At 43.9% G+C, this 19,005-nt stretch overlaps 1 protein-coding gene across 18 annotated transcripts in view; it reads right to left on the bottom strand.

The window, feature by feature from the left end:
- PITPNM2 (phosphatidylinositol transfer protein membrane associated 2) overlaps positions 1-19,005 on the bottom strand; it is a 117,043-nt gene that overhangs the window by 33,097 nt on the left and 64,941 nt on the right. For 17 of the 18 annotated variants that reach the window (XM_021412572.1, XM_021412568.1, XM_021412582.1 and 14 more), the window contains 5 exons: positions 14,723-14,937; positions 13,024-13,145; positions 11,428-11,661; positions 5,158-5,481; positions 2,374-2,469 (listed from right to left, as the gene is read on the bottom strand). In XM_021412572.1, coding sequence (XP_021268247.1) covers positions 2,374-2,469; positions 5,158-5,481; positions 11,428-11,661; positions 13,024-13,145; positions 14,723-14,937 — 991 coding nt within the window. Of the gene's footprint in view, positions 1-2,373; positions 2,470-5,157; positions 5,482-11,427; positions 11,662-13,023; positions 13,146-14,722; positions 14,938-17,991; positions 18,057-19,005 lie in introns of all 18 variants that reach the window. The other variant, XM_021412584.1, reaches the window with a different exon arrangement.

Here is a 19,005-nt window from a genome sequence, read left to right as displayed (position 1 = left end):
GTAACAAAGGAAACGTGAACTCCCTGGGCTATCTTTAGCCTCGTTTCCTTAAGAGACCGACCTTCACCAGGACAGGTTCTGGGAAGAGGGGTCGAGTCCTGGGGCTGTGCCTGAACCCACAGTGAACAGCAGCAGCTGCAGGCTTACAGCGATGCTTCTGGGATGAGTTGCTGGTTCCTCCTCTTTTTTTTTTTTTTCCTCTACATTAGGGATGTATCTTTGACTGTTACAGAGGTTAATTGGTTTCTAACTTATTTATTGCTATGTGCTTATTATTTCTTTCCTGAAAATTTTGGGCTCATAAATTTAATAAAGAGCTATAAACATAATAATAACAGGAGCAATTACAGACATCTTGATCTAAAATCTTTAGAGTCCCAGACTAGGGATCTCCCTTTCTTGGTGCTGTGCAGTCACCAAGAAAATAATCAGTTGGAAGAATCATAGGATCGGGAACAAAAGGATTATGAAATTTATTATTCTTTTCAGCATATCTGAGCCAGTATCTCAGGTCAAAGCGCAGAGCCAAGCAAAGACCAATTATTTTTAGGAGTATTTTTACACATTGACCACAGAAAGACAGCAACCTGGAAACTTCATATTGGCATGCCATTTCCTTTCTCAGCTATGGAAAAAACTGAGTAAATCCCCAGTGCCTCGCACAAGGGAGCATGGAGTACCTGTTCCCAGCAAGGGGAAGCACGTGCGTGCACAACGTGTGCTGGCGAAGAATTAAGAAGATTGCACTCAAAGCTCCTTCAGCAACTTAAGCTTAATATTAAACTTATTTCCTTGAGAGGTTTAATTGCAGCCCTTATTGCTGCCTAAGTGATCACTGATAGGGACATTACTCCCGTTATTAGCATTTATTACAGGATAGAAATCAGATACTACTGTATTTGTCACCACTTGAACCAGACTTGGTGAATGAGGATGAGTGGGAAGCCCAAGGCAAGAAACCTCCCTGAGCTCAGGGTACGCCCACTGCACGGTGAGGGAACGTGTGTGTCCATGGGAAGCACTGCTGAGGATCTCTGCTGGGTGCTGACTCGCACCCTGATCAGTTCCACTTCCTACAGCATCAACCCCACATCTCCCAGCAGGATGAGCCTCCTCGCTGCTGCTGGTGTTACTGCTCACTCCTGGGCACCTTAGGAGCACTCCAGGGATTCCCTGTGAGCCTGGATCCCAAACATCTATCTCAATCTATCTCCATTTTATTTCTTAGTAATTAAAAAGAGGAAAAAAAAAAGGGTAGATAGCAGTGATGCCATTTCAATGACTCATTCCTCTTTTCTTGTTATGTATATTGCTACAATAAATCCCCTACACCGTTTTTGTAGGTGCTATATAAGTTAATAAATTGAGACACTTGAAGTTGGCCTTTCTCTTTCCAAACAAGATGAGTTCATCACCTTGACTCGCAGGCATCCTGGCCACTATCTACCCCAGCATTTGGGATGCATGCCTAAATACTTGACGTGAGAACTCCTCTGGAGCATGATACTACCAGTTTGTCGAGTCTGAACTTTAGCTGAACATCATTGAAATTCCGCTTTACAAAATTGGGGTGTGATCTTCTCACAACTCCATTTCAGAGAAAGGTCACCAACTTCATCAGCACACGTTGTGCATGTAACTTAGATTAGCATTACACGCCGAGAGGAGTCCATCTGTTGTCGGCAGAGACAGAGCCTCTCAGGCTTACATGCATATTAAGTACAACATATAAAACAAATGCAGTGCAACAAAGCTTATTTGTATAATTACACAGGAGAAGAAAAGAAATAACACCAAAGCTTTCACCAAATGTGAGCAGTCAAAATTACTTTGGAAATTCTGGAATCAACACTGATTAATTTTGGCACATGAATTACTCTGTTGCTTTCATTATTGTACTTCCAGGAACAGGAGGATAAGGAGTTAACAAAGGCAAACTTCAGTCTCTTCAGGCCCAGACAGAACAATCAATCATCTCTTTTACTGATTAAAAAAATTATTAAAACATCAGTCTTACCGAATCAGAATCACTAAGACACACCCACAGAGCAGTAAGCATTGCTGAATTTTACCCACACAACTGCACCAAATAAAATTCAGCTCCAAAAGGTTAAGACTGCTCAAGATCACGTCAGATAGATCACACTGAATCTGAAATGCTGCTCTGTTAAATACATGAGTCTGCTGGGTAGTGCTGGGGAAGCTCGAAGAAGCTGCACTGACGCTGCAGACAGCTTGGTTAGAAAGGAATAGACTTGAAACAAAGCAATGAAGTCTTGCTTCCTTCCCTGCTCACTCCCCACAGCTCATGCTTTCCACCCTCTGATCCCACCACTTCAGGTAACGAACAAAGGTGATTTAGGTTCCACATACCATGTGCATCAAAGAATTCATCATCTGAGCTGTCATCTGAATCCCTGGCAATGCTCTGCATCCTCCACTCCGAGATACTATGGCGTGAGGGACTTGCTGGAAAAAGCAGAAGAGCCTTATGCGAAACGCTACAAGACAGAGAGTTCCCAACATGATCTTTGCTGGAGGAAGAGTCGTGTGTTCTCTGCAAAAATGCACTGCTGCAATATTAAAAACACAAAACCCTGATGATGCTGGTGTGATGTCAGTGTACCACTTTACGGATCCTGTTTGTTTACTGTTGTTATAACCTGCCACCAAGATGCTACATTAAAGCAAGCTGTCTGTATCACTCTTATGCTATTTTGAATGGCAGCTATTTATAATTGTTAGTAGGACGTGCAAAATCAGCTGGGTTTTAAAGTTTGCAATTAGGAAGGAAGCCGGCTGATTGGAAGCTATCCCCGTGCCTCTAATCAGCACACAAGCCATGCCTCTGCTTCGCTAACTTTTGGGTGGGCAGCAAAGCAGAGCAGCCTGGATAGAAATAATCTGTTTTCTGGAAGGAAATTGCTTCCACACAAATTGGATTAGAGATCTATTTGAACTTTAAACTTGAATGATTTAAACAACATGCTATCCAACTACTTCAGAGGGGAGCTGTCAGAGCAGATGTCCTGCTCCCTGTCCCCGTTCACCCTCCTTTCTCACACCTACCTGCTCCCTTTCTCTTTCCCCTCTAGAGTTCCCTACACCATATGTAAATCCATTACAGTGCTATTTTTTCAGATATCTTTCAGCAGCGGCGCAGCCTGAACTCATCACAGAAACGCAGCCCAATGAAGGGAACTGCTCAAAGAATTAGTTACATGGTTTTTCCCCTTTCAGGTTCCTCTTGCACGTCACAGAGGGGAGCGTACACCTCACCTAACACAGCAAAAACCTGAGGAGACTGACAAATTCTCATTGAACAGGTACAAAGGCTCTGAAAGGCTCTGATTCCTGCGAGCGCTGCACAAGCTGTTTCATACTACTGTTGCAACGGCGTCAAATATGTAAGTCAAATGCTTCCAATTCTAATTTTGCTACCTGACTGGCACACGCAGAGACGAAGGAGACCCTGTGCAGTCATCTAATTGCAGCCTAGCAGGGGTTTGGCAGCCCCCAGCTCCCCACTGCCCACCCCTCTGGAGCTGGGAGCGAGGAGGTTGGCAGAGCGCAGCTAATTCACGCCGGAGTGACGTCAAGGCACTCGCATAATAGTTGCTAAAAATAGAGCATATAATAACATATGGGATGGCGACAAGGGTCCTGCTATCACCAGAGGTCTCACTCGCACGGTATAGAAAGGACTGAGATCTTTTGCAGAAAGGCGTTGCTTTTTTCTGTTGGAGGTGGCGGTGCGTCGACACAGCCCTCCTTGCTTCCATATGTTAGTATGCCGCCAGAAAGATTAAAATATCTGCATGACGTACTACTTCTCAGCACATCCCATTTCATTTCTCCCATTACTTCCTCCTGTAAAAGCTGAGGCAATCTGCAGTTTCAAGCAAATTCATGCTTTGCTACTAGTGGAAACCTTCGAGTAAAATCGTGAAGGGTCTGAAACCCACAGCTGCCAGTGAACACATCAGCACTGAAGAGGGGGTTCATAACAAAGAGCCTAGTGAGAGATGGGCACATCGCTAATAAATCCTGGTGCAAGCGAAGTAGCTAGCATTTTTATCTCTATACAACGATTTATGAAGCGTCTGGTAAGTTCTTCCCTGGGGCTCACTGGTGAGTCATTGCAAGGTAAAACTGCTGCTCGTATCTCATTCACCATGTGATGAAATCAGTGATGGAGTGGTAAATAAAAATTGAGAATCAACTCCAATATTTAGTCCGTGTGAGAGATGGATAAGCTTCACTCACCCGGATGCCTCTTCCACTGTCCCTGGGAGCAACGCTGCCTCTTGGGGTTTTCAGAAAAACCAAGATTTTTGCCCTCTTGCTGAGAGGGCTATTATTACCCAGCTATCAGCTGTGCCTGACTGAAAGGAGAGAGAGCTGCTGAGGATTCAAGCCCTGTCTCCCTGTAACTTGCCATGTACAGAATGGTCCAAGCAAAGAAAGAGTTTAACACAGCAGAAAAAAAAAAAAAACCAATAAAAAGTGACTGCTGATGGGGAGCTAAGAACTCAAAGCTGAGCCCTACACAGGGTACCTGCAGGGACTTTTAACAGCAAAAGCCCTGAAAGCTTGCTGAATGGTAAAATGATGAAAGGGCAATGTAACCATGATCCATAGTCTCAACTGGTTTCAAGCTAGCTATGAGTTTTGGTCCCCAAACAGCCACCATGCACTACGATTAGTGAAAGGCAGCAAACCCCAGCCCCTTGTCCTTTCAGAGCACCTGCCTTAGTTTCTCCAGTGGCCAGTGGGGTCCTGCACTGTGTCAGCTACGCTGTGGCATCATGCAGTAAGATGTAACTGCAGCCAAGGGCACAAGGTGCCTGCCGGTAACGGCCTCCTGGCAGAGCAGTTAACTGCCACCTGCTGCTGGGCTTTTCCTAATTCCTGTGCTTTTGAGAGTGGCACAAATTCTGCCAGGTGCCCCTCTGAGAGTCACAGCTATGGGATAATGACAAACATTTCCAAGCCCACAGGAGGCCACCTGAGAGGACTGAGCCTGCAAAACCAGCAGAAAACTCTTGTGAGAGCTGAAAGGGCTCACAGGAGGAATAAGCACTGTCCCAAAGGTTCCAGCCAGTCATACTTCCCTAAAGCCCAGCCTCTGTGCAGTTCAGAGAAGCAGCATCTTACCTCCTCTCTTTGAAGACCGTGAGGACTTGGAAGAGGTGGACCACTGCTTGGTGAGCGATCTCCCAGAGGCTGTTTCACTGTTACCAGAGGCATCTTCTGGGTCAACAGGTGAAACTGCGTCGGCTTCAACATCCTTCTCACCAGGAGCATCTTTGACTCCGTGCTGCTCAGGATCATTTTCCCCACAGAACTGGGCCATCTTCTGAGCCAGCATCAGCTGCGCCTCTTTCTCCAGCTGCCGGATGTCCTCGATGGTGAGCCCGTACCATTCGTCCTGCCAGCACCAAGCCTGCCGATGAGCACGGACCATGACCTTCCGCAAGCCTGCAAAGTCAGAACGCCCCAGTCAGAAATTCTGGAGAACTGCAGGAGGAAGTGTGCTCCCTTGCCCAAAACCTCAAGACGCTGTGGCATCGATATTACGGAAGTGTTGACAACATAATGCCTCAAGCTGCAGAAAACGATGTTCATATACCAATTCAGGGTTGGAAAATCATTCATTTCTACAATGTACCTCCTCAGTTCTTGCTAAACAACCACCCACTGACAAATTAGCTGGTCTTCTGCAACTGCTTTTAACCTGAGGAGGCATTGCCTAATTCCAGATCCAAGACTTTGCTCTCTGATAGACTGCTCCGCCAAGGAAGAGCCAGGCACAGATCACAAATATCACTCTCTCAAAGCTTTGGGAAGTTGCAGATCTTAGATCCAGCCTTCAAAGTGAGTGAGACATGTTCCCAGAAGAATATTAAGAAGCCAACAACAAAAAAAATCACAATTTAATTTTTTTTTTTTTAATCCAGGATTGTTTCAAGTGGTTCCTTCACAATTACCACATAACCCACCACAATATGGGACACAACAGAAGGACTTCCCTCATTGGCTCTGCTAAGATGGCCAAAAGCTCTCCTTTTTTGGGATACCCTGTACTTGGTTTCTACACATCAGTGAAAAACCATCACAAATACGAGCTTCAGAGGTAATGGAATGGGAAGCAAAGGAAGGGAGGGAATAAAGAACACTTTATTTTGCAGATAGATACTATCTTTCTTCTGTAGCATGAGAAAAATGAAGTGCATAAAGCCCATTTAAAACATTACTTCTATGTGTCACATAACAGAAATGAATAACTGTCTCAATATCAACACACATTGCCCACAACAAGGAAAGAGAAACTTTCCTCAAACTTGCAGATAATTGCTAACATCACCACATCACCAAGACCTTTAGAACAGAGTGAGCGCTCTGCATTTTCAACCAATTTTACTGCTTAAAGCTCACGTCAGGACAAAGCTCCAAAGTGCTATGCATTACGGATGGGAACACCAAGCAGTAACAGTGCTTTTTAAAAGCTTCTGTAAATACTGACAAACTAATCCTCAGGTGCCTTTCTGAAAAAAAAATAAATAAATCAATGAATGTTGTTCCCTCTTTAATTACTGGGAAACTGAGGCAGAGGTGAACTGATGGACATACCAAGAGCAGCAGCAGGGTTATGGACCTGCAGCTCTTCTCTGCTGGCAGGCAGGTGCCCAAGCACTCACTCTAATGAAGACTCTATTTGAAGACCACAGGCCACAGCACCACCGCTGCCTTTACACCACAGAAAGCAATCGATAGGGAACACTAAAACCATGGATAATGGTTCCAATGTGCAGGGGTTCTAAGCTGTTTCTAGCAACATTTGCTTTGCTGTTGTAAAGAAATTCTTAGATCTCACTACTGCCATGCCTTCTGTGATCCTCTGCCTAAATACCCCCTTTGTTTTCAGCAATTATTATTTTTTTTCTTAAGCATACAAAAGCTTATTTTTATATGTTTATTTCCTTCCAGGCCTGGGCATTTATTTTCTGCTCAGCACTTCAGTTAGTCCTTCACACCACCAGCTAACATGAGCCATCCTATCAGGAAGAAACAAGCACAGAGATCAGCAGCTAACAGGACAGATCAGCTCAACCTGAACTTCATTTGCACAGTAAGATTAAGTCTATCAATATTTTATGTAGTTCTCTGCTTGACTTTCAGGTGGGAGCTGCACTTAACAGGAGCACATTGGAACCAGCAGACTGTGACCTTCTGGGGGCTGAACAAGGGGCATCGGTGACTTAATTCTATTCAACCTTAGCCAAGATTCAGTATTATTTCCCCCACCAGATTACTTTCTGCAGAACTGCAGGAGAACGTTTTAGCCTTTTTCACCTCCTGTTATGACTGACAATCAGCAGAGCTTAAAAAACAGAGATTAAACTCTCATCACATCCAACAGAAAGCCAAGAAAACAATTCCCTTGCCATACCCCACACAGCCATCCTTAGGGCTCTCCTGCTCCCAGCCCAGCAGAACCCATTGACCTCCCCACTGGCATTGCTCATGTCAGGTTGATTAAACACCCCAAATCACCCTTTCTTAAAGCCTTCTCCTTTGAAAAGAAGACGACATTATTCATCGTTCTGGATCAGTTATGAATAAAAAAGACTGAGATTATTTTCCTAGCCTCTGGCCTTCACCTGGGACACGCCAGCAATGCTGGTCTTCTCTTTCTCAAGCACAGGGAGAAACCTGGAGGAAAGCAAGGCTGTCCAGGTACAGAAGAAATTGAGAAATAAATACTGATGGGCCTCTACACAGCCATATGAATTCAAGATCCAGCTACAAATGACTGATATCACATCTGAACAGGCGCAATGGAAAAATTTGAGTCTTACAGTTTTTCCTCAACATGTCAGAGAAAAACAAGCTTATCTGGAAAGTGAAAGGGAGGGCACAGTTCAGGAAACAGTGTGTAGTTGTGAAAAACTCTTCTTAACAGATTGGAGATGCCCAACAGCACAGTGCTGAAGTCTCTTCCAATCCAAGCCATTCTATGATTCTTCTCCAGAATTGACGGATAACCCCACAGTTTAGGCAGGCAAGCCAGCCACTAAAGTCAGTCAGAAAAACAGGAGTTTTGAAAGGATGCAGGTAGCAGCTGATTCCAGTAATATCAGTAGTTAACAAGACTTCATTATTTCTCTAGAGTGCATGAAGCTTTGGTTAAAAAAATAAAACAAAACGAACAAGGAAGCCACACATGCACATCGGTACACATGCAAATTGAGTTCAGAAGTATTCATCATTTTTGTGTTGATTTAATTATAACATTTCCCACTGCGTTGTGCAGAAAGATGATCTGTGAAGAGTCTAGCAGGGTGCAAACATTTAAATCATTCGCCTTTCAACTCACCACCTCAACAGCTCTGCCGCAGAGACGGGCTGCATCCTTCAAGTGCTGGCTTTTGTAAATGACTTGCCTGCAGATTGTGGTGTTTAACTTAATTTCACAAAAAAAAAAAGTGTAAATGAATACAAGACAAGCCAGGATAGCTGAATTTAAAAAGCATTTGTCTACAGTTCGGGTTTGTTTTTCAATCTGAATTAAAAGTAGCAACTATAGCAATCAAAATAACACAAACAAAAACCACCACCAAATCTTGCCCAGATCTCCCTCAACTACATAAAGCAACTGGTCAGACACCCATTGATTATGCACACAGTGGCAACATCCTAGAGCATTTTATAATGCACTCTCACAGTCTCCTGGCAGCTGATAAAGGATGTCTGATTTTCTCCACGCAACATTATTTCCTTGATGGTCACAACAGATTCGATAACCTTGTCAGTGCAGTTCTGGCTGTCTGACTGTATCTGATCAAAGGTGACTGCAGCTATACCTGCTGACTCCCTGCCTTCCGTTGCTCAGACCTCTCACAAAGAGAAGCGCGTGGTCACATCTGCATAGTGCTAACCACGACCCATCTTCTCTTCAAAAGACCCAAGCCTACCTGCAGCTACCAGTGGGCAGTGCTCATCTGGATAAACTTTTGTATTGGAGTGGTTAAATGAAGACAAAGTTCTGCAGAATAGCTTTGTAAAACCTCTTCCACTTCATTGCAGTGCAGCAATTTGGGCATATTTAGCCAAGGATACACTAGCTTACACCAAGCTCTGGTTTCTGGGATGGGAACACACTTTGCCACGGAGTATAATCAATAACCCATACACAGTCAACACACTTGTTTAGCAACAAAAGAACTGTAGCCCACATGCACGATTAGGAAGCAAGTGGGAGCAGAACATTATGCAGTGGCAGTCCAATTAAACTTAAATTCTAGGGGAAAGGAGTAAAAAAGCGTACAAATATTACAGCCGAGTAGACTAACAGCCCACAGTTTTAGTCTGTGTCTCGGACTGTCAAAGCACTGAGTAACTGTCCAATTAGTCATCCAAAAAAAAATGGTTGCTGCGCTCAGTAAGACTGAGAACATTTCAACACCATCCCCCAGAGTCACTCCCTCCGCGCTCAGTAGCCTTTCCACATATTACAACCCATCCATCTCTTAACTCAGAAGTTTCCTTCTCACAGGTCATTCTCTAGTTTTACTTTGCACCACTGAAGGACTGCTCCCACCTCAGGGAGAGTTTTGATCCTGCTCTGGGTTTCAGATTCAGCTTTCCCTGTTTTGATGACCCGGCACAGGGAGAGCTAACTCCCCAAGGAATGGATTTGCAGGTGCCAGGAGCAGAGGAACCAGTGAAGAAATGCCAAGTAGGGGCTGGCAGATGAATATCTCCAGCTACCTGAGTAGCTTGGTCCATGGCCCAGTATACGAACCTGGCCAGTCTGTTCAAGCTCACACTCTCCCAGTTTAAACACCCGCACACCCAGCTCTCTCTCACACACAAGCTTGGACACTTTTCCCACTCACGGAAAGCTTGTCCATGGTTGTCCCATTCACAGGAAGGCTATCTGTAGACACCCAACACTTTTGCTTTCACTTTTACTCACTCAACTTTGTCTTGGCTTAAAGTCTTCTCTGATTTTATGCATCTTAACCACTTTGAAAAACAGTATTTGCCATCACTGTAACAGAGTGGAAAGGCTTTTGAAAGGCAGACAATGAGCTGGCTCCGCTCTCTGCAAAGCCTCAATCAAGAGGAAAATGGCAGGCAATCTTTTATGAAATACAAAAGAGACATTTCTAAGGGACCACAGTTTAATCTATGCCAAACACCTCTGAACAACTGGAGGAGTCACATGCTTCTTTTTCATTTAACAGACAAAGGAGCTGTTATTCTGCCCCCATGTTTTGCAGCACACACTAAATTAACCCATGTCACTGAAGCGCCAAGGGAGTTCGTTGCCGAGAGCCACTTGTAATGCAGTCTATAGCAGGAAAAACTTCCATCTGTGGATAAGTAAAACCAAAGGAGCTCCAAGAAAGGAAACTATTCAAAAAGGGTGCGCTGCATTCTCCACTGCTCTATCAGTGTTTTCCACATTAGCTCTCAGAAGCGTGGTATAACTAAGAAGAGTTATAAAATTATTTACTTCTTCTAACATCAGGTCCTTCAAAGAAGCTTTGTGTATGGAAAGGGACAGCTGTACAGGAGAATTCACTGCATACAGAAAGTAGGAAGCATCCTTCACGTGGTCTTCCTTGGGACAGCCACAGCTCTGCACTTCTTTTGAGACAGGAATGTTTCTTTAAAACACTCTTTAAGTTATCCACCTGGCCACAGAGCCTGTCTCCTGTGGCAAGGCTCAGGAACTCTACCAGTTGTGTTATAGATTTTCTGCAAGAACAAATTATTGCCAGTATTGCTACCACCTGCACAGTCCCCACTTAATTTCTTCTGGAACACAAACAATAGGCTACCTCCTTAAAAGCACTGAACTAAGAATGATGCATCAATCAAAGCAGCACATTTGCTCACATCTGAGAGCTGTCAGTGCCCCATGGTGTGTTATAGCACAGTGAGGTGGGAAGTCTGGAACACAGAGATGTATGGCCACATAAAGACCCACCTGCCCCACCACAAGGCAGGCAGGAGCCAGGGATGATCCAGGGGGTGGTTTCCTGGGACTAATTAGGCCTCATAGCTGAAGCTCATTTCCTTGAGCTGCCCTTGAGGATGTTGTCCAAAATAAAGAAAAATGGCAGATTTTGAAAAAGATCCAGGTTTAACAGACAAATCCTTATTTAAAAAATGGAATTGAAACCCTCTAGGTGGCTGCATGTGATTTGGATTCACACATTCCATGCCTGTAAGTAATAGAATAACATTTTTCTGAACTGACCAACAGCTCTGCAAAAGAGCAATCAGGTCTGAGAATCCCTTCACAGACATGTCTTGGGATGCCATACATTGCACATACCTCACTACTGTATTTCAATTCAGAAACAACATTAATGAGTTGACAGCGAACCTTGCAAGTCTATAAATGCTCACCAACATCATGGATAAACCGCTCGATTTTTGACTGCATCCCCCAGTATCTGAACTCGACTTTACAAAGTTTATATGCACACATGATGGGGTATTTCCCAGGGTTGTTCTTGTACTCTTGAATCCAGTCTTCTGAGAGAGGGCCTCTTTTAGTCTTCACCGATTTATACAGCTTCGGATCCTCCTCAGCTTTGTATTCATGTGGAGGAATAGGATCTTTAACAATATCAATAGGATCTGTAGAAAAACAGAAATCGATAGACACTTCCTGAACAAAAGAAAAGACATTTTTCAGAAGTTATTTCTGTTTTAGTAAGTACCAAAAGCATCAATGCAATTTAGTTTCTTTTTGACTTACACTTATACAACTGATATTTAAATAGTTTATACCCTGCTGCTGGGCAGCAATCAACTCTGCCGGAGGAACTTGTATGCACAGATCTAGCAAACCAAGGCTTTGCTCCAAACCTTTCTGCCCAGTCACCACAGGCCCACAGAAGATCTGTTCACTCCATCTTTCCAGCTCCAAAAAGACTTTTTGAAGTGGAAATCAACACATTTGCTCCATTCCCATTGCAAAGACCAGCAACCCCCACCCCAAGCCTCAGCAGCAGGATCTCCCTTTGCAAGAAACGACAGCTCTTCCGACATCCTCAGCGCAGTAGCATGACTCAAGCCTACGTGCTCAGGACCGAAAGCTCGATGAGATAGGCTTAGGAATTGCAGGCTATCAAATCGAAGTTTAACACGAAGCAGTTTAAATCAAGTAACACTCAAGTCTAATTGCACGGGGTTACCGCCAGTCAGCATGATAACGGAGCCTAAGGAGCCAGAGCAGCCACTAGGTGTCCCTCCCCAGGGCTCCTGCTGGGCCAGCCTGAGCTCGGATCCCTTCTGCAGCCCCGGGGATGCCTCAGTTCTGCCGGGCTGTGCGTGCCAGCACTCCCTGCCGTGCAGCTGGGCTCCAGCAATGCTGTCGGCACAGGCACCACGGACAGGAGGACAGAGGGATGCTCTAACACTTGCCATTTTCAGCCATTCGACAACATATCCTGTTCTGCCTTTTCTCTTGTTCAGTCCTTACAAATATAAGGCTCATTAACCCAATCTCCCAGACAGCTGCGAAGCAGAAGCATTAACCTGCACAAGGTAACGCTAAGTGAAGGGGAAGCAAAAACGAAACACACTTTCATTTTTCAGAAATGCAGATAGGAATGTTTTCCATATACACTAAGGAGATACTCAATCATACAGCACTATTTTCCTCTTCAGTGGGTATTTCTATTAACCCTCAAATCATTAGATGTGCAGCTGAGCTGCACAAATAAGACAGAAAAGTATTAGCTTCCTTTTGTAGACAGGAGGATTCAAATGATTTCCATCATTCCAGGATGATTTCAAATGATTTACATCAAACTTAGAAGAGAACTCAGGTGCTCTCATTCAACTCGACGTAACCCTGCCCAGTAGTCAAGCCACTGATAGGTGTGCATTTCTGTGTGTAGGGGTGGATGGGGCAGAACAAGGAGATGGGACATACCAAGAAAAATCCTTTATACAGCAAAAAGCAGAACAAAGGAAAAGAAAAAGGCTCTTCACCTAGAATGGTCTGTCTTTTTTCTGCAGGAGAAAGGTTGAAAACATTGACGTGCTCTCCTGGATCAGTTTTGTAGTATGTCTCAATATCAATAGAGAACTTCTCCACAAAAGGACACGTATACCTGGAAGAGAGAACAACACAGTTAAGAGTAAACTCTGCTCACTTTGGCAAGCAGAGAAAATGCTTGCCTAAAATGTGCAAAATCAACCTCAAATCCAAGCCAGTCTTCACTCTTATTTTACTTCAGATAGACTTAAAGTAAGGACTGTGCAGATTAAAAAGATTTTTCTTCAATAACTTAAGACACGAGCTTGCCTTGGAATTACGGCTTCAGTGAAACCCCAAACCCACAGCACACAGGAGTTCGTTCCCCATGAGGCGTTACATGGATTACAGGAGAGAGGATTCCAGTGCTCTCCACACAGTTACTGATGATTGAGCACCCAGAGTAAACAAGAAACATCTTCCCAGCCAGCAACAAGCAAACGTTGGCAGAAGAAAGCCTGAGAGGACCAGAGTTACTGACAAAAGCCTGCAAATTAGGGCAACTCCTCCAGAAGATTATCAAAGCAGATCATATACGAAGGAGCAGTTTTCAGGAAGTAGATGACTACTGAGTCTGATGTATCAACAGGTTTTATTATCTTTACAGATACAATACCCTGGAAATACATCTCTAGCAAGAAAAAAGCAGAGTTCTTGCCTGGAATCTGCAGCAGAATAAAATATGGACTGGTTTGGCACAAGGCCATGTTTCCTGTCCAGGTTATTGACTCACAGGCACTTCAAGAGGATGGATAAAAACAGACTGAAAGTGGATTTTAATCACTTCAAAGTCACACGGCTCCATTATATTTAGTCATGAACGACTGCCCATACACAGATGCTGACTCTTCATCATTCCCCAAATTCATGTTCCTTGTGTGAAGGCCAGCTAAAACAGATCTATAAAACTTACCTAGATTTCTGATTAGTATCAAAAGACCCTAAAGCCTTTGTATTATGAAAGATGACAGGAACATCAGGCTTGTAAACCCAGAACAGAAGGAATGCTCTAAACCACAGTAACTGGTACAACAGTTATTTATTCCAGGGTATCCTAAGTCTTCCCAGACAAAAATGGAGGACCCAGATGGCTCCACAGAGCCTCTGACTTTCTTCTCTTCTCAGAGAGAAAACCATAGGGTGTAAGTTTGTTATTTCCTAGCTAGGTAACAATAAGATAGGTCTCAGAAAAGGAGCACTAAATTTATTATCATTTTTTAATGATTCTTCTCCCACTTTCCCTCCTAGAACAAGTGAATCCTGTTTGTTTGGTAGTGTTCAGGATGTCAACTTTCCCATCACTGTGTACATTTATAACTTTACTGAGCTAACAGATAACTGCAACAGTAAGTAGAACACACAGTGCAGGAGACCAGAATAAATAAAAACCATTCAAGATTTCCCACGCTTTGATGGACAAAACAGCTCACATTTTAGAGCAACCAGCCACAAACTGTCAAGTACTTATGCAGCCAGCCCTAGCAACACTTAAGCTTCTGAGATTAAGTGCTGTGTAAGAATTTCAGGACTTGGCACTTCATTTTCTCTGAAGGACATTGCTGGAGATGTAAGAGATGCCGCTGTCATGGAAAGCGACATCGAATCCTCTCTGTTAAGTAGGGATAGAACTCAGAACATTTTGCTAAATTTTACCTTGTCCTTGTATAAGGATACGCATTCCACGATTCCTCTTCAACTCGCAGAGCTGCCTTGGGCAATATTGACCGAAACCAGCTGGGTATGTGCATACCAATATGGTACACTTTGTGAGTATACTGCCCATTCCCTCCTGGCCCATCCATGTACGGCCTGTTCTCCAGGATCTCTACTCCACTGCCTTCCCCGCATGTCTCCTCTCTGCTCTTTTTCTGAAAGGGAAAACATACCACAGAGTTAATCACTCCAACATATTGTACACACCGAGGTCTCAAAGCACACAAAGATGGGGGATGGTTTCTAGGACTCCAGTTGACCACAGTTTCATTCAGCCACCAGAACTGCAGCAGCATCCTGGCAGTAAGAGTAATAAAACTAGAGATTATAAATGAAAGATTTAGATATTCACCTGGTCAACACAGAAAGCAAGATATTATTTATTAGAGATCCAATAAAGACCTGGAAGACCTCTCTAAGGCTAAGAGAGATTTTGAATGAAGACCTAACGACACAAATTCCTACACTTAGAACAGGTTACACACAGGTCTTTCTGAGAGCACACTAACCCTTGGCTCCAGCTTTGAATCACCCAACAGCACAGAGAACTATCACATCAGCGGGTAACATGGCAAAAGGGAGTTGGTCTAAGTTGCCAAATTCTTGCAGTGTTGTATCAGCATGAAGAATCATGCACACATTCAGCACAGCACCGCAATACTAAAAACTATTTTATGACCCAAACTCATAGGATGTGGGGGCTTGCTGCCTGTGGTCTGGCAGAGCAGCAGCTCTCCAAGAATAGCTCGGAGACTGCGCTCTGCTAATTAAGATATTTAGAAGAAATAACCCAAATTTGCCAGAATGCACACAGCACCCCCTGGCAGCCTCCACGTTTTGGCTTATTTGTAGCAGTGCCCCTCATTGAGGGACCTGGCAGAATTTCCTTCAGTCAGAAAACCACTTATTTCAGTGCTTCTAAGAAGAGCTAGAGGGAAACCAAGTAGCTGTTCATCTATAACACACTTCAGCAGATCATATTATGCATAACCTTCATCATTTCCAAACAACAGATTTGTGTTGATAGCGTTTTAAGTTGTTGAGTTTCTTGTTTGGATTTGAGAGGACAGTGCTTTGGAAATTAAGAAAAAATTGGAATTTTATACAAGAATCAACTGTGAAATATAATGCAATAACAACCTCTCACTTCTGGCATACAAACATTTCAAAGGAAAACAAGGCTTAACAAAAAATGATTAATAAGATGCAAGAGATCAGCTTCTCATCTTTTCAGGACAGGATGATAAGCCAACATAGCTATTTAAAAAGAGAACTTTTCATTCCTAAATAACATTCAAGTGATTTAGAAGCTAAACAGCTGCAACCAACAAATCTAACTGACAATCTAAACAGTCGTTTTTTCCTACCCCACAAACTGCAAAGTCCTGCAAAAGGGAAGCGCTTTTTTAAAGTTTACATCTAACATTCAGCTGGCAGTTCATTAAAACACACATCCTCTTAAAACAAATTACTGCATTTCAGTTCTTATATAAGCACCGACCAAGTCCTGTACAAATATTTATGACAATAACATTAAATAATCTTGATGACCCAAAAATCTGATTAATTCAAAGGTCTCGGGAAAGGCAGCAACCCAGCAGGCATAGCGAATGTGTCAGACAGAATAGTAGCACAGCATCTGCTCTGAGCAGTTGATACAAATTATGGAGATCTAGAGTTTTTTCATATGGCAGAAGCACGAGGAAATCACAAGCAGAGGAAATACAGATTCTCTTAGTGCCAAGTTATCACACGTGGAATCATAGATCTGCTGGATTTAAAGCTACTGTTCTTGATTACATGGTTATCAACAGTGTCAAGACAAATCTGCAGGTCCTTGTTCTGGACCAAAACACATGCAGGAGTTTTCCAGTTTCAAAAGAAATCCACAGCCCTGAGCAGCCTCGGCACTGCTACGAGCATGCAAAGCCAAACCTGAGCACAAGAGTGGTGTCTCCAGATTTACAATTGCAATGTATTGCAATGGAAAACCAAAACATTGAAGCATTATATTTTAATAGCCATCGTTGAAATTAGAACAGGCTTTCTTTCTCAGAATATTGTCTGATGCTCTTCCTTTCAGAGCTCCCTCAGACACATGCCCTGTGCCTTGCCTTCCTCTGAGTGCTCTCCAGCTCTGAGCTTGAACGTTCAACACCTGGTGCTGCTGACTGCAACTCCAGCTGCCATCAAACAGACCAGCAGCAGGCAGGGATGACTCCTGCACTGTTTCCTTTTATCAAAGCACCTGGCAGTCCCTTGGCAATACCACGTCATCTTTCCAAAAGGGGATCAATCCAGTTCTCGATTAATACAGTTCCATTCTCGAACCCATCTGCTTTGCTGATGGAAAAAAAAAAAAACTGACACTCTTTGGGGAAGTCAGTTTGCATCCCAGTTCTGAATTTTTGTTGCTTTATTCTCTTCTACACACCTGCAAAAAAACCCAAACCCTATTCTGAGCCAATGCAGGCTTCCTCCTCTGGTCTTTCTAGATGACCAACTGCAGTCCACAGCCTTTTTTGTCTAATTGAAGATGTTCAGCGAGTCTGGGCCCTACGTTTTCCTCCTGCTTGTCACTTTACTATGATGGGACAGCAAGAACATTTTCACAGATGAAAGTGAAGTAAGAGCTGCACCTTTGCATGACAAAAATCAGAGCTGCAAAGTTTATCTTTTGAGCCAGGCCTTTCAGTCAGGCCAATTTATACTCAAAGCACAACACAGCTTATCACTGGAACAGTGGTACAACCAAAGGGAAACTTCCCATGAGCCTCACAAGGCTGCTTCCCAGCACTGTATGCTCTCCTCCTTCCCAATTTTGTGTGTGGAGAAGGCTATAAGCCACGGGGAGGTTGGGAAGGACCAGCCAGGCCAGGTTAGATGGCAAACAGAACAACCACCAACCAGTCATAGAGACAAAAGGAAGACATATATCTCAGACAATAAAATAAAGACATCAGCAACACGCACTCGACAGACCAGTATGATGCTCTGTGCCTAAGTGGCTCTGCGAAAATACACCACTTCTGGGAGTGAAGAGCAATTTGCTTTTCAACCACAGCCTCTTCATGGCTATTGTGACTCAGCTACAGCATGGAGAGGGCTTATCACCAGGAAGTGGTCTGTAAACAACCATTAAAAAATAACCACTGATGAGGAAAACATTTGGCTTGAGAAGTGTTGGGCATGCCCTCCCCAAAGAATACCTGTCTGCTGGGAGCGGCAGCTGTGCAGGCATTTGGGGTCAGTACTGGCTTCAGAGACCATGTGCCTACAAAAAGGAGAGATTTTACTTAGTGGACTGCCTGTGTTATTGCTATTTGCTACCAACTGGCAACACTATCTTCCCTCTATGTAAATATCTGAGGAACAGTTCTCAACAATATCAAAGAGTACCTAACGGCCCCTATGCAAGATATCTAAGCTGTAATCACAGTAAACCGTCTTATATTGTATTACATCAGGAAATCCAGTCATCCCTTTAGAGGTCCCTCTCTTCTGCTGATGACACTCAATGTTCTGCACAGCCCCATCAATAGCTTTCCAGGACAGATGGTGACACAGATCCCTCCTAGCTAAAGTAATAGCATTAAATTACTCATAACAGGGAACCCAGAGAAGCAGATGCACCATGATTAGCAAGAATGTCAGTTACTTAAAGGGTTCTATTAAAATAAATCCCTTGGCACAGCAGCATAGCATGGGACACAGCACATGACCTCACCGTAATAATCATAGCATGAATAACTCCAATGAACGTCGGTTAAACATCAGGTGAGCCTAACCCCACTATCATCTGTCCTTCACAATGGGAGACACGAGGCTATAAACAAAGACAGGCTGACCAGCTCCCTGATCCCAGCAAATGCCACGGAGAGCATCCTGCAATGCCGCGCTGCAGCAGAGCCCTGGCCCAGCAGAGTGGGACAAGGTGATGAATGCAGCCTGTGCAGGTTTTAGCAGGACCCGCTCAGTGAAGGAACGATGGCTGCTGGCAACAGAACCCTCTGGGTTGAGGATTCAGCTTGAGGAACGTGTAAGGCAGGCTGGGGAAAATAAATGTGCTTTCTAGGCTTTTGTACATTAACAGAAAAACGAATTCCATTCCTCTTGAACACTCTGAACGTCTCTCCAACTTCAGCTACTCTGGAGTGACTCAGATCCATCCTGTTTCTGCAGGCCATGCTGCAGCACATCCAGGCTGCAGCGGTGCTCACAGG

This window comes from Numida meleagris, chromosome 14 (assembly GCF_002078875.1).
Source record: "Numida meleagris isolate 19003 breed g44 Domestic line chromosome 14, NumMel1.0, whole genome shotgun sequence".
Lineage (NCBI taxonomy): Eukaryota > Metazoa > Chordata > Aves > Galliformes > Numididae > Numida > Numida meleagris.
This window is presented reverse-complemented; position numbering and strand designations above follow the sequence as displayed.